This window comes from Siphateles boraxobius, unplaced genomic scaffold (assembly GCF_051911475.1).
Source record: "Siphateles boraxobius isolate OS27281-9 unplaced genomic scaffold, OSU_SipBor_1 66, whole genome shotgun sequence".
In the NCBI taxonomy this organism is placed as follows: Eukaryota; Metazoa; Chordata; class Actinopteri; order Cypriniformes; family Leuciscidae; genus Siphateles; species Siphateles boraxobius.
The window spans coordinates 26,503,114-26,523,627 of record NW_027509193.1 but is presented as its reverse complement, the minus strand read 5'-3'; the positions used below and the strand labels follow the sequence as shown (position 1 = coordinate 26,523,627).

The window sequence follows — 20,514 nt, the reverse complement described above, 5'->3', positions numbered from 1 at the left end:
TTATTATTGGCACAAAAGTAATTCCATAGAGAAACGGATACATTTAGCCATCTAGCTCCATAGACTCCCATTCATTCTGCACTCGCCCGCTATCACCTCCAGTAGAATTCTAATGGAACTGCAACCAAGATGATATACAATGGGGCTAATAGGAAGTGCCAAGGCTCTCCGTTAGACGGGCTCTGGTACAACTTAATTTTTGAAACTTTGTCCATGTTTAGCACGGGAATCCAACTCTTTTAAAGTGTAAAAAACTTTTACATTTACTATTACTTTTGTTTTGCTGTGTTATATCTAACTCTTACTCCGGTCCTCCATCTCTCACCAATTTTTTGTTGTTTACTTTATAACTCAAAGGCTCTTTTAAGAGCCATTCCCCCTAAAACTGTGAAACAATTAAAGAGTTAAAAAAATAATAATCAAACATTTGCTCACTTTTAATGATAAGCATATATCATTAAAACCCTTTTCATTTATGGAGTCAGATTAAATAAGTTAATACATATGAGAAAATGTATTTAATTTAATCTTGAATGTTGCAGAAAAGGAAAGCTCTGGTCAAATTCAACAATAGAGAAAAACAACAAAGACTTAAATTTCAGTTCAACTTTATTCCCTTGTTGCGCATTTAATATCAGGTAATCTGAATGGAGGAGGATACAGACCACTGTAGTGCCATTTTTGCACACTAGAGTACAAGTTTGCCTCTTGGAAAATCTTAGGAAACAAAATGTTTTCCTTTGGTGAGTTGATGTAAAAACAGTTTATGGCATTTTGTGCCATGGTGACACCCTTTGATGAGGTAGACCAACCAAAGGCAGGAACAAGAACACGTTATGATCAGATCCACCAAAAGCAGGCCTGGATGATGTTGGCAGGGCAGATTCTCCCACAGCTGGATGATTTTGTTAAAAAGCAGCAGTCAACAGTGGCACCAAATTCTCCTTCTGCAGCGACCAGTATTAAAAGGCACTTGACTGATGATAACAAGGAATACTCTTATAGGGGGATCCCTCAATTTGCCACACTCCTCCACTAAAAACGGATACTGAAAATCAGAAAACAATATAATTACGACTGTGCCAAGGTATTACAAAGACCATACACTAGAGTAATATTGCTGCACATACAGTACCTGCTGTTGGAATTACAGATCTCCGATGGGAATAATTTCTTCATTGATGAAAAACTCAATGGTCTCTTCCTCATAATCCTCGATGTTGCTGTCTAGCTCATCAGTGTCCACACCTAGAAATGATTAGAAAATCCATTGATGAATAGAATATAGTGTTTAACCCAAACTCAACCTCTAGGGGGGACTGTCACAATAATTACACGTTGACAATAATTATTCTGTTGACAGTTAAATGTCATAACCATCACAGACTGAGCCTTGTTTCGGTCATGTATTTTGGGTTCCTTGCTGTTTCCATTCACCTATTTTATGCACATTTTGGGATATTGCATAAAATAAAAATGCAGGATGGAAGCACCAAGGAGTGCATATATTCTAAGCGACGTGCACATAAACTACAATGGAAACTCTGAGACACAAGTCATTTATGATGGTGCACTGACACCAGGGCTGAACGATTTTGGAAAATAATCTAATTGCTTTTTTTCTTTTTTTACCAATATTACGATTTAATATGCAATAATTTTTAAAGCTCTTTATCTTCTATTATTCAACAAACACAAGCAATAAATCTTTGTATAGTAGGGGTGGGAATTTTTAGTCACCTCATGATTCGAACCAATTCTGGGAGTCATGATCCAATTCCAAAACGATTCTTGATCTACTTTTTTTTCTTATTAATCTTATTAATATAACTTTATTTATTTTTATCTAATTACATATGTATTTTCTAAAATAATTACACATAAATAATTAAATTAAAACAATTGCATGTAAAGAATTTTAAATAGCCTATATAAACTAGGTCTAACGAAACATAAGTAAATAATAGAGGGAAAATAAAACAAGCAATAAACAAAGAGTGCTAGAGTATACCTCAACGTTTTCCTTTCAAGAGCTGTGAATGATTTCTCTTTCTCATCCTTACCGTTTTATCATTCCCTATGATGACATAGACAGCGGTAGATCCGATAAGCTGCATTCACACTAAAGCGCAGATCTCTTTTACAATATAAGATATGGTTTGTCCTATCTGTTTGATCCCTTACAGCAGAGGTGTCCAATCCTGCTGATCGACTGTCCTACACAGTTCATCTCCAACCCTAATCAAACACACCTGAAGCAACCAATTAAGGTCTTCAGGATCACTTGAAATTAAAGGCAGGTGTGTTTGATTAGGGTTGGAGATGAACTGTGCAGGACAGTCAAATGGGCAGGAGCAGGATTGGACACCCCTGCCTTAAAGGGATAGTTCACCCATAAATGAAAATTAGCCCATAATTTACTAACCCTGAAGCCATCCTAGGAGTATATGACATTCTTCTTTCAGGCGAATACAATTGGAGTTATAGTAAAAAATGTAGAGTGTTTAGTGCGACAATTCAGTGTGTATCTTGTACGTGTTAGTGTATATATATATATATATATATATATATATATATATATATATATATATATATATATACACACACAGTCTTTATAGCTCATATATATTGTGACCCACTCATTTTGTCTGGCCCGACAGTGGAAACGTAGCTTGATTTTGGTCTCGCGGCTCGAGGTCTGAGGTAGAGACCTGCGCGGGACGGTTTTCTTCATCCCGCTCCCGGCCGCCGAATTTCTGACCATTACTGCCCGCTCCCGCAACGTATGTGTTACACTCCCGCCCGCTCCCGCAATATGTATGTCCACTCCCGCCAGCACCCGCAAAACTGGTTAGAATTTATTCCCGCACAATAATAGAGATGGATTGATTTTGTCTTCTCCCGTCCCGCAGGAAAAAACACGTATTTGTTTTGCTATTATTAAAGAGCTTCATGGGGTTGTTTGTTTCGTTTCCCTGGCCTGCATCTGACGCACTGATCATTAAAAGATAGTTGTATCTTAGGATCAAATACAATCATGTATTTGTATTTATTTAAATCTATTGATCTAAATGTATTTTTATTTAATTGATTTTTTTATTTAAATGTATTTATTTATTTTTTATTTATTTGCTGTTTTTCTAGCTATTCTTCTACATCTTCTAATACATTTAGATAAATAGATTTAAATGAATGCATACAAATACATGATTGCAGATCTTTTGAGGGTCCCCCTTCAACTTCTTTCTAAAATGAATGAGCCGTCGATTTCTGGGAAAAATCTCAACAACAGTGAAGTTAATGCAGGCGTACCACTGTCTACATCTTTCTACAATAATTTAAATGAAAAGGACAGGTAAAAACGCACTGTTGTGGACCTATCATCACAGCAAATATGATGCCGTAAAGCAAAACAACACCCCGAGAGGGAAACAAATATAGCCTACCACAAGAAAATACAGTATACAAAACATTCAAAAACATCGCTGTAATTGACAAGTCGGAATCGGTGATAATACATCAACTGTCAATGTCAATATATATATATCCTATGTTCATTTGTCACGATGAACAAAGTCCAGTTCCTTTCCATCTTTGTCACAAACAATTGAGAAATTTCTCCAAATGTCAGACTTGCCGTGCTTACGTTTTGTGCTGTAAATACCTCGTTTGAGGTTCTTTTCCACGTCATTTATTGACATCTCATTCTCCACTAGGCTACCTCCCGATCCCGCAGGTTTTTTTTTAGCTGCCCATTCCCGCCCGCAGCAAAGTTCAAACCGCCCGCTCCCGCGAGATTTGCGTTGGGTCCCGCGGGACTCAATCCCAATGCAGCCCTCTAGTCTGAGGCTATTGGCAACCCGTCCGGCACGTTTTTAGCCCTGGCTCGACAGTGGAAAAGCGGCTAATGAAACTCAATGCTGGACAGAGCTGTTCTCTGCATTAGTTACCTCCTCTAAGTTCAAGGCGGAGAGGTCTCTGCTCTTGGTAAATTTCCGCGGCTCTCTCACGGTATTTGCGATACTCATCCATCATGGCACGTCTCTTGTCCACCAGATCCTGTAAAGCACAAGTCACCCATCTAAATTTGAGCACTGAACTTTGATCCACATCTAAATACTGTGCCTATCCTAGAAAAAAACTAACATCAATCTCATACCTTTGATGCTTTAGACTGACTGAGACGATCTTTCTGCTCAAAGATCTTTGAGTATTTCTTCAAGTCCTTCTTAATGAGCTGTGGGTTTCAAAAGGTCAGGTGGGATTAGAATTCACACTGAAGGGAATAGACAGAGTATTGAAAGTGACCCTGCATCTGACCCCATCTCACCTTTATTTCCTCTTGACTCAGGAGAGAGGGAGGACGGGGCCTCCACAGCAGCTGGCAGAAGCGTTCCTTGTTGGTTTTCTGCAGCAGACGGCCCTGGAATGTCCACAGCCAGAAGGCGTTGTCCACCTAAATCAAAAACATTTTATACAAAAACCACCTGAGATGCATTCCCAATCCAAACACATTCAACAAAAATAATAAATATGTAAAAAATACATTTTAAAAAATTAATCTTTGGTACAATAGTTTAAATATACACTACCATTCAAATGTTTGGGGTAGGTAAGATTTTTTTTTTATTATTCTGAAGGAAGTCTCTTACAGTCACCAAGGTTGCATTTATTTGATACAATACAGTAAAATCATAATTACTGTGAAATATTAGGATTAAAATAACTTTCCTATTTGAATGTTTTTTTAACTAATTTATTCCTGAGGGAAAAGAATTTTCAGCATCATTAGTCTTCAGTGTCACATGATCTTTCAGAAATCAGTCTAATATACTGATTTGCCGCTCAAGAAATTCTTATTATTAATGTTGAAAACAGTTTTTCAGTATTCTTTGATTATTTCTGACCCCAAACTTATTGACTGCTACTGTTATTTTAGCTATTTTTGTATTTAAATCAGTTAAATCACCTTGTGACTCCACCAGGAGACGGATGTCACAACATATCTTCCAGTGGGGTCCCATTCCACGTCTGAGGCCATGTAATGCTCTGCGATGTTCATCATGGTGCAGTCTGACGTGTCCACAAAAGCAAGAGCTCCATTCATGCTACATGACGAAACATGTAAAATTATACAAATGAACCACTCTAAAAATAAATGCATATAAAAAACACACATTTTATTGAGTACAGACCTCCTCAACCCAGCCAAGACCAAAAACTGCCCCTGTGGACTCCAGAAGATGCTGTTTGCCTGTTGCTTGTCAAACATTTCTGAAACAACATTTTGGGGTTAATATTTAGATCACGCACATACCTTAAAACTACTTGTAAAGAGAAATTAGTTTACAATGTGAATACTCACTTATTAAATCAATTTTGCCATTGTTCTTCACATGGTAGAAAGATACATTGATTCTGGGAGATTCACCATGTAGCACAGCAAACTTGCTGCCATTTGGTTCCCAAGCAAAAGCAATGATGCTCTCTGTAAAATGGGTAGAGAAATCAGAACCAAGAGTAGGGGTAAAAGACAGTCAGAAAGAAGAAACAGCAACATAATCCTTTCTTTACCTTTCATCTCCACCACATCCACAGGTACCTGCTTCTCTCTCATCCGGAAGATCTCAAAGTTGGTGACAACTCCCTGAAGTACAAAAAGAATTGAGCAAATCCATGAAAAGGAAATGTTTAAGCTTAACCTGGTAGTGCAAATTCAAGACAGCTCTTATACCTGCGTTCCTTTGGGTGTTCGGTCCACCTTCACGCAGAGATAGTCTCCATTTTTCTGCCAGTGAAGTTTACAATCCACAACATTAAACAGGTTGCGGACTCTAATCTCGTTCCTTGATGGAAGCTGCATGAGTGTCACCCTTGCTGGGATGTCCTTATCCTCAGGAACCCAGAATGCAATGATGTTATCACCAGGTGACCAGGAGAAATCCCTATGGACATTGCATTAATTTTACATTAAAATATGTCTTTTAAAAACACACACCAAACAGAAAAATAATTCAGTGTAATGAATAGTGATAGATATGGCGCAAATATCTATATATTTTTTTAAATATAAAAAACTTTTAAAGTTTGGGGAGAGTGCTTTTTTAATTTTAAAGAAATGAATACTTTTATTCAGCCAGGATTCATGAAATTGTATTTTTTTAAATAGATTTTTTTGGTAGTATTATAAACATCTTTACTGTAGTATTATAAACATCTTTACTGTATCTTTACATCCGTTTTTTTCACTTTCTATTCAAAGAATCATGAAAAAAGAAATCATTGTTTCACCCAAAGTATGACGCAGCACAACTGTTTTCAACATTGATAATGATAAGAAATGTTTGTTGAGTAGCAAATCATCATCATATAATTATTTCTGAAGAATCATGTGAAGCACACTTAACACTGAAGTAATAGCTGTTAAATTCAGGAATGAGTTACATTTTAAAACAGTTATATTTTGCAATATTACAGTTTTGACTATTTTGATCAAATAAATGCAGACTCAGTGAGCTTATGAGATTCTTTCAAAAGCATTGAAAATTCTTGCTTTCAACTGAAAACTTTTGATCGACAGTGTATTTATGTTCTCAATAGTTTTATTTTACTCACTTAATTCCATTTATCTTCAAACTCTTCTTGTCCAAAAGACCCATCGACTACAAAAAGGAGAAAAGTTGATTTGTTAATTAAGCAAATAAAACCTGAGGATTTTCCAACCTTGCGTCTCTGACACAAGTTACTTACAGGAGTCTCATAGATGCTCAGCGTGTCCTGAGTCATTCGGGCAAAGAACTTCCCATCTGGACTCCACCTGAGCAGAACAAGTAAATATATTCCAATTCTACTGTAATCAAATTAATAACACGTGCCATGAAAATTAACTCAAACCACACTTACTTGAAAATTGGCCAGTGGGCAGAGCTTTCACAGTGAAAGCCTCTTTTCTTCTGTCCTGTGAGAACATCCCAGATAATAATCGCCTGTGGGTCATCTTTAGTGTCCATAAGAGGGCTGAACGTGACAACATATCTGCAAACACGAATTACATTAAAAATGTGTGTTTAATAGCATGAAAAATAAATGTACATGGGTTAAAGCAAATAAAAAAAATCTTTTGACTGAGAATTTTTCCTCTGCCAAACCCCATTTCGCAGCTTGTCACACACCCAGTTTAAGAGCAGTTTCTTCTTCTTGTAATTAGGAGTAAAGTGAGTGCATACTTTACCTTCACAAATGAAATGCTCAAAGAAAATTTGCATTTACAGAAAGGCCATTTTTCACTGCGTTGCTATTATTTACACACTTTATGAAATTTCAATGTTTTCAATCTAATGCTTTTACAAGACTTGACTCTTTGTGATGTAGTCATACAAATAATTAACCATTTGCACAACTTTAACACACGTTTTATTTCTCAAATAATAAAAGCCAACAGAGCTTTTGCCGAAGTGAGCTAATATCTCAAACTATACATAATATAATATCTGTTTTTAACCTAGCCATCATAAAATAAACAATATAATGTTATTTATCTATGTTGATTACATGAAAAGTGAACAGCATGAGCGGGGCCGTACGCAGGATTTTATAAATACCGAGGTCGTTGCTATAGTGATCCTGCTATGGGGGTTCGTGGGCAGGTGGGGGTATTATTGTGCTATATAATCACCAACTCAACATGAGTCTTGTGGATGTTCTGCAGTTTAACTCGTTTGAATGCCTTGTTTTGAGTGTATCTGTCCACACTTCCACTGACATAGCTAGTCTAAAGGCCTATTTAAGATAAATAAAGACTTTTTATCTGAATTTGCAGATATGTTGTCCTTGCTATGCCTCAAATTCGAGAGAACTCTTATTTTGGGGGACTTTAACATCCATAAGGACATAAAAGATTCAACCACAACAAAAGATTTTTTATCTTTATTGGAGTGCTTCGATTTGAACCAGCTCGTGGACTGTCCTACACATAATAAAGGCCACACTCTTGACTTGGTGATTTTAAACGGCTCATTTGTGTCCTGGTTGTGCACCTCTGACTTAGGGCTATCTGATTATCTGGCTATTTTTTAAATATGGAACTGCCTGACATAAACACTATCCCTTCACGCATTATTAACTACCTCAAATGGAGATCGATTGAACACTCTGATTTCTCTGATTTGTTTGCTTCTTCCTTAAGCTGTTTTTCCCCATGTGATGTGCTGGAGGACAAAGTTATCATGTTAAATTCTGTTCTCTCATCTGGCCTGGACTTATTTGCTCCTCTGAAAACCTTCTTTCGTTCAATGAAGGCGTCGTGTCATACAATAGAGTGTAGGTGGCGTATGTCTGGCTTGACTGTTTATCACCAAGCCTGTAAGGTGTACTTGAATATAAGACTCAAATTGCATCGGCCAGGTCTGCTTATTTTGCACAGGTAATTGACAAAAATCAGAATAACCCAAGACAATAGTTTAATTCCATTAACAAACTACTCAAATGTAACAGTTATTCAACTGTTCCAGCTTCAACTCACCTCTGTATTAAGATTTAATTTTTTTCAGTTCCAAGATTGATAACATTCGTAAATGTATTCTCTAATCTTCCTTAATCTCTTTCTGCTACAATCACTTCTGAATTTTCTGGTATCTCTCTCTCAAACGTTTCCTCATTTGACTTTCACTCTCTTTGTAATGAGGTTTCAAAAATGAAAGCTGTCACTTCCATAGCTGATCCTGTACCAACCTGTCTGTTCCAATCATGCTTTACTACTTTATGTCCTGTTGTATTGAGTGTTATAAATGATTCTCTGTGCACTGGTGTTGTCCCGGCTACATTTAAAACTGCTGCTCTGACCCCTGCACCGAAAAAAAAAAGACAAACTTTGACAACCTTAATTTCCATACCATTTCCAATCTTCCCTTTCTCGCCAACATTTTAGAGCGAATTGTTGCTACTCAATTGCATTCCCATCTTACTGCAAACAATCTTTATGAGCCCCTTCAATCTGGATTCTGTAAACTCCACAGCACTGAAACAGCATTAGTTAAGGTCACTAATGACTTGTTAATCGCTTCTGATTCTGGCTGTCTTTCTATTTTAATTCTTCTTGATCTTAGTGCTGCTTTCGACACTGTTGATCATATTATTTTACTCACTCGGTTAGAATCGGTCTTTGGTGTTTCTGATACTGCACTAAGCTGGTTTAAGTCCTATTTTTCTGATCGAAAGCAGTTTGTCGCTATGGGTGGTTGCAGGTCTGATACTGGTGTAGTGCAATCTAGTATTCCTCAAGGTTCAATCTTGGGCCCTATACTTTTTAGCATCTACATTTATCCTCTTGGTCAACTTTTAAGACCACTTGGTCTCAGTTTTTACTTTTATGCAATGACACCCAGCTTTATATACATTCAAAACCATATGTTAATGTGGCTGTGTCCTTTTTCTCTATATGTATTTCTGAGATTAAAAATCAGATGTCTAGAAATTTGAAAAAGCTGGTTTAAGTCCTATTTTTCTGATCGAAAGCAGTTTGTCGATATAGGTGGTTGCAGGTTTGCATGGTATGCATCATCTTTCATGTCACATTTTTTAATTTGATCAATAAATTCAGTTATAATAAGACACTATAGGGCTGTTACCCATCAAATTACATAATTTGCATTGCAAAATTACAACTGCAATAAATAATCTTATGAGATTGATGTTTTGAATAAATGTTTGAATATACAAATAAAAAAAAATTCAATACATATGGAGTGTTCAAGTCCTCCTGGGAAGTTCATACGTACGAAGTGGGAAGTCGTGTTTACGACGTGAGGTGCATTCAAGTCAGTTTCATTGGAGATGAAGATGGCGGTGTACCTTGGTTTAATTAATTACACGAAAATACAGGTTTGTTAACTCTGCTTATAGAAAATGAAAAAGAAAGAATGCACATCAGGTGTGTTTTTCTTTTTATGTTTTTAATAAACTTATGAAGCCAATGTAAACTTCAAACTGTTAGCATTTTTTGTCGTAATTCATTAACGTTCTGCTTATAGCAAGATCAATGATGATCATGATAAATAACAGTTTCTAGGACAAGTAAATATTGATATCAATTAAAATTTACCGTCAACTACAGACAATTGCATCCATTGATTCCGCCATTTCCCCGACACGCCCCCAGCTCGTACAGATCGGGGCTTAACCTCTTAACCAGCGCCCCTATTTTTGAGAATTTTCTGAAAACGACATACCCAAATACAAATCTCTGTAGCTCTTGAACCCTATGGTCCACCTTCATAACTCTGATATTTTTTTAAACTAGACACTTGAAACTTTGTTACCCAAGAGTCATTATAACTCAAAGTAGCATAGGAACAGAGTAAAACAAGGTAAAATATACATGAAATTGACTCACGATTTCTTTGAATAAACTTCATTTAGGGGAAAATGTATCAGAATTTTATGTTAAGGGCCTGAAAACACCATAAATATAAAACTGAATGTCTGACCATGTTTTGATTCAAATTTGAGGATGATACTCCCAAAAATTTAGTTCCTGTAAGCTTTTATTCAAGAAAAGTCTAGGCGTCCTATCCAAAAGGCCACTTGGAGACTCCAAATGGACACCTGGTTACCAAATGACACAAGGAGTAAACACTACATAATACATACATGTTTATCCATTCAGAACTATTCTGCCCATCAAACTACACAAGAAAAAATGATTTCAGCACAACATTTTAACATTTTAACAAAATACTCTTTATTTTGAACATTTATAATAGCAAAAATAGTGGGGAAAAAAACCTCACTTCATTTATACATTCCAAAAGTGATTGTTTTACTAATGAATAAAATATATAAAAAGAAAAAAAAATTACATTTGTAATTGCAACAGTGTTTTTTACTCAAATAAATTACAATAAACAATTACAATGAATATCCAATTACTAAAACAAAAAGCAACCGCTTCCTCTTCCTCTCCCCTTACCTTTACCTGTACCTGTGCCTCCCCCTTACCTTTACCTGTGCCTCCCCCTTACCTTTACCTGTACCTGTACCTCTGCCTCTGGTAGCTGAAGCAGATTCAGATGGAGATGCAGAAGATGACGATGACTGCCGGCGTCTCCTTTGTCGCTCATGACTGGACTCCGGATTCCATTCCTCATCTGATTCAGTTGAAGGCCTATTTTACAGCACAGGAAAACACACTCACAAACACACAAAAGAGGATTTCAGTTTGAGTCACATTCATCTATTAGCAGCATCAATATTCCATCTTATTACAATATCAAATGTCACATACCTTATCATCATTATAATGCTCAATATTAAAAATGCTTAGTAATTATTATTTTTTTTCTATATATATATATATATATATATATATATATTTATTGTATCTTCACCTGACATCTTGTACTCCTTTCCTTCCATTATATTTATATTCAATGCACCATTCATTCATATAAACGTATCACTGTAATCTCATATCTTGCTAGTCATCTCCACTGTTATTTTATAATCAACACATCTTCTCCTGACTTCTTATAATCCTTTCCTTCCATTATTGTTATATTTAATGCATCATAAATATAATGTGTGGGATATAAATATTTTCTCTTTATGTAACGTTATAATATACATCTCTATCACCTGCTCGTGTAGCCTCTGTCTTTGCTAGTAGCTAATGTCCATCGTCATTTTATAATCAAAAACATTACATGAACAGAAAAACTGCCAATAATAAACATAACAATTAATGAAAATGTGTTGAAACTTACCGATCTAAAACGGGATCGAGTCCATGAACAAACATCTCCTCTTCTGCCGAATCGACGACGCTCGACACCCTGCTCTCTCTGTCTGAGATGCATCTCTCTGCCTCTTTCTGCTGCTCTTCGTCGCTGCTTCTCATCACTTCCTCCAAAAATACTCTCAACACCACAAAAACCCTTCTGTAGAGGACGATCCATGATGGAGATTGTCAAATATAACTTTGGAGTAAATCTATGAGTTGATACGAGCTCCGTGTTGCAAACCAATACCTAGCCTATGCGCTCTGTGCGTAAAATGGCAGAAGCGGACGAGCGAACGACAACATTGCGCACTTGTATTTGACAAATCTGCTTGAGAACTGTCAATCACTGCAATCGTGTTTTAATTGGTTAATACTCACATCCATCAAAACATTGCCGATTACACATTGGCTGGCTATATCCAGACTTTATCCAGTCAAAAACCGAGATGCGAGATTGACAGGTTTCTAAGCCTGTCAGGCGGTCCCTTGGCATTTTGATCGATTACAGAGACTGTGATTGAAGGAGAGAGAAGGGGGATGACTCATTTCATCCGGAAGAGTCTAAACTACAGGGGTGAGATGGCTTTTGAGTGTTGGAATATGGATTAGAATCGATATTTCTTTGAAAATGAACATGATGCGAACTCTTTCTCGAAAACGCGCATGTAAACAAAGGAGGATATTTCATTTTTTTCCCTATTTTTCGTTGTTTTGGATTAAAAAGTGGGATGCATTTTGAAGAGTGGACCCTTACATTGAAATGTATGCTGTTGTTTCTTGGATTCTTCCGAACTGATCTGAACCATACGAGATGAAAGATAAGTATAGCGATTCATTTTGCTCATTTTCAAATGAGCAGTCCTTTTGCATTTAATTTAACCCTTTCCTCTCTGGTGTATTGATTGCAAAAACAAGTTTAGAACATGATTCTTGAGTGTTTTAGCTTTCAAATGATGTATAGTTTATGATAGTCAGATGAATATTTGTTATAAAACAAAGCTTAAAAAGGGTAATAAAAGTATAGCCACGCCCTCGACGGCCCGTCCACGGGCCGGTGCGGGTTATCAAGTTAAAGAAAATCCTGAGCTCCCCACTGGTATACGACATTGTGGTGGCGTTCAAGTGCATTCAACTCGTAATTACGATCTATACGAGATGACTTGAACGCACCATTAAACATGAAACTAAACCGCCAATAGGTGGCGGCATGTGACCGACTTAATTAGTGAATCATTGAGTCATTCATACAAAAGATCCGTTCAAAACGCTGAATCACTCAGTAACAAAACACGCGCCGCTGTTGCTTTCCTTTGGAACTATTTTCGTCAGTGAAATAGAACAAAAACAATGCAACGTTGTTAGCAGAAATACACTACCCATTATCAATCGCTGTTCACACTGAATGTAATAAAAATCACAATCATTGTTCGGTAGGGCAAGTAAATTTATCTTTCACTTGCCCTTTCAAAAATTCCACTTGTCCCAGACAAGCGTTAATGTCCTGAGTTCATTCATGGTTTTTTGTTGTGCTGTAAAGCGGAACAGGTGATCGGTTCACAGCGATCTGTGTGACTGTCACGCATCCTTAGAGCGCCAAAAAAAGATCACAACAGCTTGAAAGACGTCTATGGTCTCACTCTAGTCTAATTAGCACATTCCCAATTATTATTGTGAAGTTTGCTTTTTAATTGTTCCGCTTACTCGTTTAAAATCCATGGGTGATGGGGCTTTTTCTTCAATTGCTCCAAAACTTTTGGAATTCCCTGCTAGCTGAGATTAGGCAAGCTGAATCCCTTAGTGTTTTTAAATCATCCCTTAAAACTTTGTTTAGGGTAGCTTTTACATGATTGTTTGTAATTGTCATATTATTATTATTTTATTGGACTTTTGATAGCATATATTTGGTATTTTATTTTCATTTGTTTTTTCTTTCATTTACACATTGTTTGTATTATTGTATGTTTTATCTTGTTTCTATTCTTGTGAAGCGCTTTGAGATGCTACTTTTAAAAGCGCTATAGAAAATAAAGTTTATTATTATTGTTATAATAACTAACGTAAGAGCGCAAACATGTGAACGGCCCCTAAACCAGCTCAGATGAAGTCGGTTTTTCTGGCAATATGCAATATCATTGCAGCACCAAAGTAGAGTTAACATTAGGCAATTATTTCACAACCTTCATTATATGCACTTCAAATATAGCAGACAAAATAGAATCAGGACATGGAGGCGCCGGAGCGAGATTGCATTGCACGTGAACCGGAACACTGGAATATATATCTGTATTAGAACCCATTTAAACACAGGAATATGGCATACCTCTCACAAGGAGAGAAATCAATGAGCTGGACCCCCTGATGACTGAACCTCTGGATCTGTTTGAACTTCTCACCACCCCACAGAGCAATGCCTCTCTGATGGAATGTGGCCAGGTAGGTGCCTTTTGGAGACCAGCGCACGTATGTCTCGGTCCAGCGCTACAAGCAAAATGTACGAAAAGATACTGAATACAGTATACATGGCCACATGGTTATATTTTAAAGATGAATGGGTGAATGCTCCAAAAAAAAAAAGTTGCAACTTTCAACTCACCGCTCTCTCCTCCACTTCAATAGGCTCCTTGACATCATTAGCAAAAATGCCTGTTCTTTCACCAGAGTCATAGATTACGCTGTACTGATCACGACAGTCAGAATCCTCTAACCAGTGACGCAGATTTCCCTGAGACCAAAACACCAAATATTAATCAATAAGCATTTCAGATTTAAAAGCATACAGGGTAGCCAGGGCTGGATTACACACAATCAGAAAAGTTCTTAAGAATAACTACTTACAAAATCTTTAAAGGGCTGCTTCTCAGGAGCTTCCCACTCATCACAGATTGACATGTACCTACAGAAACGAGAAATTTTAGATTACTGTTTGTTAACATTTTTCAAATATCATGTTCAGGACACCTGAAAATGTTTGTGAGTCACGATTGTTTTTTGTGAGTCATCTTATTGGTGTGCATGTAAATGTGCTGTTTATTATATGGGCGCACTGGAGTTTAGTTTTCTGCCGCTTTAAATGCTTGAGCTTTAACAAGCAGAATGGATTCTGATTGGCTGTCAATGATTCATTGCTCGTAACCTGGAGAATTTTTTTTTTAATTCTCCCCAACAGTATCGTTCTTCTGTGCCGTTTCCATTATAATTCAGTGAACTCAACATTTTTTGAATTTAGACCAAACTAGTTAGCATTTCAGTTAGTGGTCGACCGATATATCGCCACGGTCGATATATCGGCCGATATTTGGCTTTTTTTAAATATCGGCATCGGCCGATAAGTTTTTCTGATTGGCCGATGTGTTGGAAGCGGGACTTTTATTTTGACGGTGCAGCAGACTTTTATTTTGACGGGCGGCGCTGAGAACACCAGCACCTGAGAAGAGAACACAGCGCTTACTCACATTCTCCGTCTCTCTGTCAGTCATATCTAATAGTTTATTAGACAGAACCGGTGGCTACAGACCTGGTAATCAAAGAAAGTAAATGGTATGCGAAAAAGTAATGCGTTTGCTTTTATATTATTTGTAACCGAAAATAATCAGGCTAAAATACTTTCTCATTTACCGTCAATATTCAGCAAATACGCATCTACATAATTTAAACAAATCTCTGAATATCTAATAAACATTTAATTTCACAAACCTTGCAGATTTAATCGAATCCAGACGTGATATCTTGTGAAGTGTGCATTTGTAGCCTGCATGAATGTGTTCCTGCGAGTGAGGGTCGGTCCGTGCGCAGTGAGTGAATGCGAACAGAAGATCAGCTTTACAGGAGACGCGATCGAAAAACTTTAAATCCTTCATTTTAAAACATGCTGTGCTATATCCAGTTGCCCACTGTGTCATATTCATGTCGTTTTCACTGTGTGCCGTATGTAAAATTAGCGTTACCTTGTCAAAAGTCAAAGTAAAAAAATTATGATTATCAGTACGCATGAAATTACCAGATTACTGAGTGCCCTGTTACAGTGTTTACTTCCTTTTTATCCACATATTCATATATTTTTAAACAATTACTTTATTTGTGAAAAATACTGTAATAGGATTGCAGATTCAAGAAGTTGCCATCTAAAGTATAGGGCCTAAGCATGTTTATTTTAAATATTTATTAAATGTATCTAATTTATTAAATATTGATTTATATAAATATAAAGTGTGTGTATATATATATATATATATATATATATATATAGAGAGAGTATATACATATATATATATATAGATATCGGCTTTATATCGGCCACCCTGCCTCGGCCATCAAAAAACCCATATCGGTCGACCACTAATTTTAGTTATCGTCCTTGTTGTGAACGTGCTTTTACTATCTTGAAATTAAATAGTGTGACATCATCTATATCGGCCACCTCTAAAATACTGGATTCAGCCATCAAAAAATACATAGCGGTTTAACACTATTTTAGATTGCAACAAATGCTGTCACAATAACAGCACAATTAAGGACAACATACTTATCAAAGTCTGTGAACAGATTGACACGGAAAGTGTGCTGCTTGTCCAGCTTGTAGCCATCGGCGTTCTTGACTGCTTCAAGAGCGTGACTTGGTGCAGAATACTCCAGGAAAATGTACCTGTTAAGATGAAGCGCATTGATAATTACAATTCAAAGACTAATACCACCATGTTTTATCACATGAAGAACCATATTCGTCAGTATATGCATAATAGGTTATAAAAGTACAGTATCCATGCATTTACTTTATATAAACATATCCATTTTAAAACAGTAGGCCAAGTAGGAATAGACGTTTAATATTCGCCAAATGACAACGGTATCATCACCCATGCAAACCAAAAGTTACCCCTTAGTCTTTCCGTCTGCGTCTGGATAGAATTCATTGGTTATTTTCCCGAACTTTGAGAAGATCTTGTGGATGACGTTCCTGAGTTTCTCCAGGCGTTCTGGTCCGACCTGAGGGACATTATCAACCACAATGACCGAGTCGATGCCGTCAGCCTCCAGGGGTTTATCCTTCAGAACATCCTCCAGCAGCTCTGCATACAGATAAACCATCCAATAAAGACCCTGTCAACATCTTAAACATGCTATATGGGTAAACAGATGTTACAGCACAATGAACTTTCTGAAATCAAGCTCAAAACAGCTGCTGACTCAATGCTATGACACGCGCGTCTATTTCCCTAAAGATGCTACGATGCTTTTGTCCTGCTCGCGCACATACTTGGACGTTAACAAGAGCGCTTTAACCGGGATAAAACATGTTTATTCTTGAATAGGGTAGTGGTGCAGCATCAAATGTTACTAAACAGTTAATCCGAAGGGTGTTCGTGTTAGTTACAGGCCGATATTTTCAGCTTTAGTGTTTAGTTTGCGACTCGTAGCCTGTTAGCAGGCGGGCTATATGGTGTAGGCCTCTCTTACCCTGATCACTGATGTCATCCACGAAATCCTCCGGATCGCTGAACGAAGGCTCTTCTCCGTCGTCATACTCCATTTCGGCCTCCATATTCTCCGTATCTCGCATTTAGAGATCGATTCCTTTCAGTCCTGGCTGGTGAGAAGTCGGTGGTAAATTTTACTGCAGTAATCCAGAGATTTTTCTCACTCGGCCATGTGCAAAGCAACCGGCGCCAACCACTGCGAGCGAGAGAAGGACCGTACCATGTGTGCGGAGAGCGCGTGAAGCCTCTTGGTGACTGTTTAGTAATCATGTACAACACAGATTTAGGAGGAATATAACATTTATAATTTAGAACAGCAGTATATGTCCTTGCAATGCATACCTTCTGTTCAAATGTGCTAAATGTGTAGTTTTACTATGAAATGTGGAATGATCGACCCCTTTTTTGACAAACCTGGTCTTTCCCTGCTTATCTCTCGGAACTTCCTGTTCATGTGACAAGAACCTCCCATCTGAATAGGCGTACTTCACTACTGTAGTATGCAATTGCATAAAGCTGTATGTCAAACTGGGACTTAATTTGCAAGCCCTAGTAACTGGATATTCAGAGAGATAAGCAAAGGGAAAGATCGCGTCATAAGGGGGCAAGCATTCCACATTTCATTGTAAAACGACACATGTAGCACATTTGAACAGCAGGTATAAATTATAAGGACATATAGCCTACTGCTGTAGGCTACTGCATACTGCATATACAAAGGGTGCAGAAAAGGTTTGCTTGACGAATGTCACATTTCATAGAAAAATATACACATTTTAACCACAGGGATAAATTATAAGGAGATTAGATAGATAGATAGATAGATAGATAGATAGATAGATAGATAGATAGATAGATAGATAGATAGATAGATAGATAGATAATCTTTGATGGTAAATGAGTTTGATATAGCCTACAGAGGTATGGTACACAAGAGTTTCCCATAGTATTACAATTAACTGGAAGGGTAAAGCCTAATGATCTGCAAATGAGACCCTTTAATCTTTGAGGCGGCTGGAAACATTAAACAAGAGTAATTTTTCAAATACATCCTCAGGGCATGACGGCAATACACAATTTATGTCTACATGATTTTGTTCATTACCAAAACCTTAAGAAGCTATTTTATTTGGATGTTTTCCAGCTGATTACAATGATTGAAAATGACCTGTGGCAGTACTAACACACGGAAACTATTAAACACAATAGGGAATTGTTATTGAATAAGCACAGTGGAGTATAAAGAAAGATATGCTCTTTTCATCCAGTAAATTAACTGTGGACCTAAAGCACAATTCAACATCTAATGGATTGTACTCAAATCTGGGTGAAATAAGCTGTGTTCCATATAGGTATTTTGAGGTGTAAAGATACACTTGTTTAAAAGTTTCTTATACAGAAATACTTTTTGGTAGAAGGAAGACAGAGCCAACTCAACTCCTCAAAATGCCCTAATTAAGAACCTAGTTTATTTTATTTATAACAATGTTGGTTTTTTAAAGCTATTATTTCACAGTAAGGACATGGACCAAATAAATTAACTACTTGTAACTCTTTCTCTTTATACTGTTTTTTAAAATGTTTTTGAAACTTAAATTGTAATAGTAACTTATGCCTGTGATGGCAAAGCTGACTTTTCAGCATCATTACTCCATTCAGTGTCATCCTTCAGAAATCATTCTAATATGCCGATTTGAAACATTTATCATTATTATCAATGCTAAAAACAGTTGTGCTGCTTAAGTGGAAAATGTAATACATTATTTTACTTTACACACCGTGAAAGATTCTTTGATGAATATAAAGCTTGAAAGGCCAGCTAATCTTTTCCGAGGAGCAAAAACAATGGAGTTGATATTGGACATAATATACAATTTTTATAGAAACAAAATTTAATTAAAAACAAGCATCATTGTATTTTTACATTCCCTTGTAATATTGAATATCATGTTTTAAACTAAAGAGATTTTTAGTACAAGTTGGAGGGTCGTTTAAAAAAAGACACTTCTTTACACATAACCAATAGGGGGCGCTCTTGTTACAATGTGTTACAAGTTCATACTGGTTTTCTTGGGTTGGTGAGAGATTTCCCAGTCATACAAGAGTCAGATGATTTGTTCTGTCTGTACAAACTCTGGCCATCTGCACACTGATTCGTGTCCTTCCAGCAAAGTTTTTGCAGTTGCGATTAGATTAACAGTAAAATTCCCGTAGGCACATCTTTTCCAGCTACTGTCAGAGCTGACATTTTCTCTCACTCCTTTATTCTGGGAAAATCACTTTTGTATCTGTATTTGAAAGCCAAACACAGGCCTAGCAGGCAGATTAAAATAAAGGGCAGACTGAAACATTGTTAAATAATCTGGCAATGACTGCTGCCCTTATTTACTATTACTAAATATCAGCATTCAATTTTGAAGTGCAATGAAAGGCAGCCTGGAGGAAATGTGAGTATAACACAAGTCATGAGTTTTACCTCACGCAAATAAGCCATGGTGGGGCCAGAAAAGGCACTTTGTGTGCTTAGACAGTATCTTCTTCCTTGAGCAGGGGATTTTTCAAGGGTTACATGAATATTTGTTTAGATGTGTTTTACCATAATAGGGCCTCTTTGTTCATAGTCAACCATTAGATCCCTCACAGGAAAGGAAAAGTTCTTAGCAACTCTAATATGACAATAAAGCCTAAAATAGCTGGCTACAAAGATGGGTGGCGTTTTGAAAAAGATGCATCTAAGCTTCAAGTTAGAATGGTACTTAGGCTCCAGTTGGGGTAACACTTCCTCTGGCACTTAACTCTTGCATAACTTTTGTTTATTTGTCTCTGTTTGAACTTGCTCCCAAAGCAGTATGCAGGAAATGCACAGTGTGGGGACAGTTCGGTTTTTCATAAATGGGAAAATGGCAGATTTAAACTTTACACACAACTACGACATCAGAAAGCTAATAGTAATAAGATGCAGAAACAACAGTAAATGACCCCAAATAATCTGCTTACATACAAAGGCTATTGGCCTTATAGGCTATAAGTGGCTCTCAAACAATGGGTTGTGACCTAAAAATGAATAAGCCATGCAAAATGCAAATGATGAAATGCAACTATTCTTATGATAAGAAATTTTAAACAGGGTGTTGTTGAGGTCAAAAGTTAATCAACCTATGGTATTTGAAAGGACATTCATAAGTCACATGCATGGTAGAAGCCTGCCTATGGCTGATTTTAACGTCTACATACTGTAAAAAAAAAACTACTGTAAAATGCAAC

The 20,514-nt window shown here is 36.9% G+C and overlaps 1 protein-coding gene across 4 annotated transcripts in view; it reads right to left on the bottom strand.

The window, feature by feature from the left end:
- eif3ba (eukaryotic translation initiation factor 3, subunit Ba) overlaps positions 1 to 17,728 on the bottom strand; it is a 220,829-nt gene extending 203,101 nt beyond the window's left edge. Inside the window, exons 1-20 of one of the 4 annotated variants that reach the window (XM_077213334.1) lie at positions 17,593 to 17,709; positions 17,231 to 17,505; positions 16,650 to 16,842; positions 16,299 to 16,418; positions 14,612 to 14,669; positions 14,370 to 14,498; positions 14,097 to 14,254; positions 6,904 to 7,035; positions 6,751 to 6,817; positions 6,616 to 6,662; positions 5,735 to 5,945; positions 5,575 to 5,647; positions 5,366 to 5,488; positions 5,196 to 5,274; positions 4,970 to 5,108; positions 4,331 to 4,456; positions 4,160 to 4,237; positions 3,951 to 4,059; positions 1,136 to 1,248; positions 592 to 1,048 (exon numbers count right to left, since the gene is read on the bottom strand). In XM_077213334.1, the coding sequence (XP_077069449.1) occupies positions 1,148 to 1,248; positions 3,951 to 4,059; positions 4,160 to 4,237; positions 4,331 to 4,456; positions 4,970 to 5,108; positions 5,196 to 5,274; positions 5,366 to 5,488; positions 5,575 to 5,647; positions 5,735 to 5,945; positions 6,616 to 6,662; positions 6,751 to 6,817; positions 6,904 to 7,035; positions 14,097 to 14,254; positions 14,370 to 14,498; positions 14,612 to 14,669; positions 16,299 to 16,418; positions 16,650 to 16,842; positions 17,231 to 17,333 (2,046 nt within the window). In that variant the 5' untranslated portion in view covers positions 17,334 to 17,505; positions 17,593 to 17,709 and the 3' untranslated portion in view covers positions 592 to 1,048; positions 1,136 to 1,147. Of the gene's footprint in view, positions 1 to 591; positions 1,049 to 1,135; positions 1,249 to 3,950; positions 4,060 to 4,159; positions 4,238 to 4,330; positions 4,457 to 4,969; positions 5,109 to 5,195; positions 5,275 to 5,365; positions 5,489 to 5,574; positions 5,648 to 5,734; positions 5,946 to 6,615; positions 6,663 to 6,750; positions 6,818 to 6,903; positions 7,036 to 14,096; positions 14,255 to 14,369; positions 14,499 to 14,611; positions 14,670 to 16,298; positions 16,419 to 16,649; positions 16,843 to 17,230 lie in introns of those variants that run through there. The other 3 variants (XM_077213336.1, XM_077213335.1, XM_077213332.1) reach the window with 3 other exon arrangements.
- Positions 17,729 to 20,514: the final 2,786 nt, after the last annotated feature.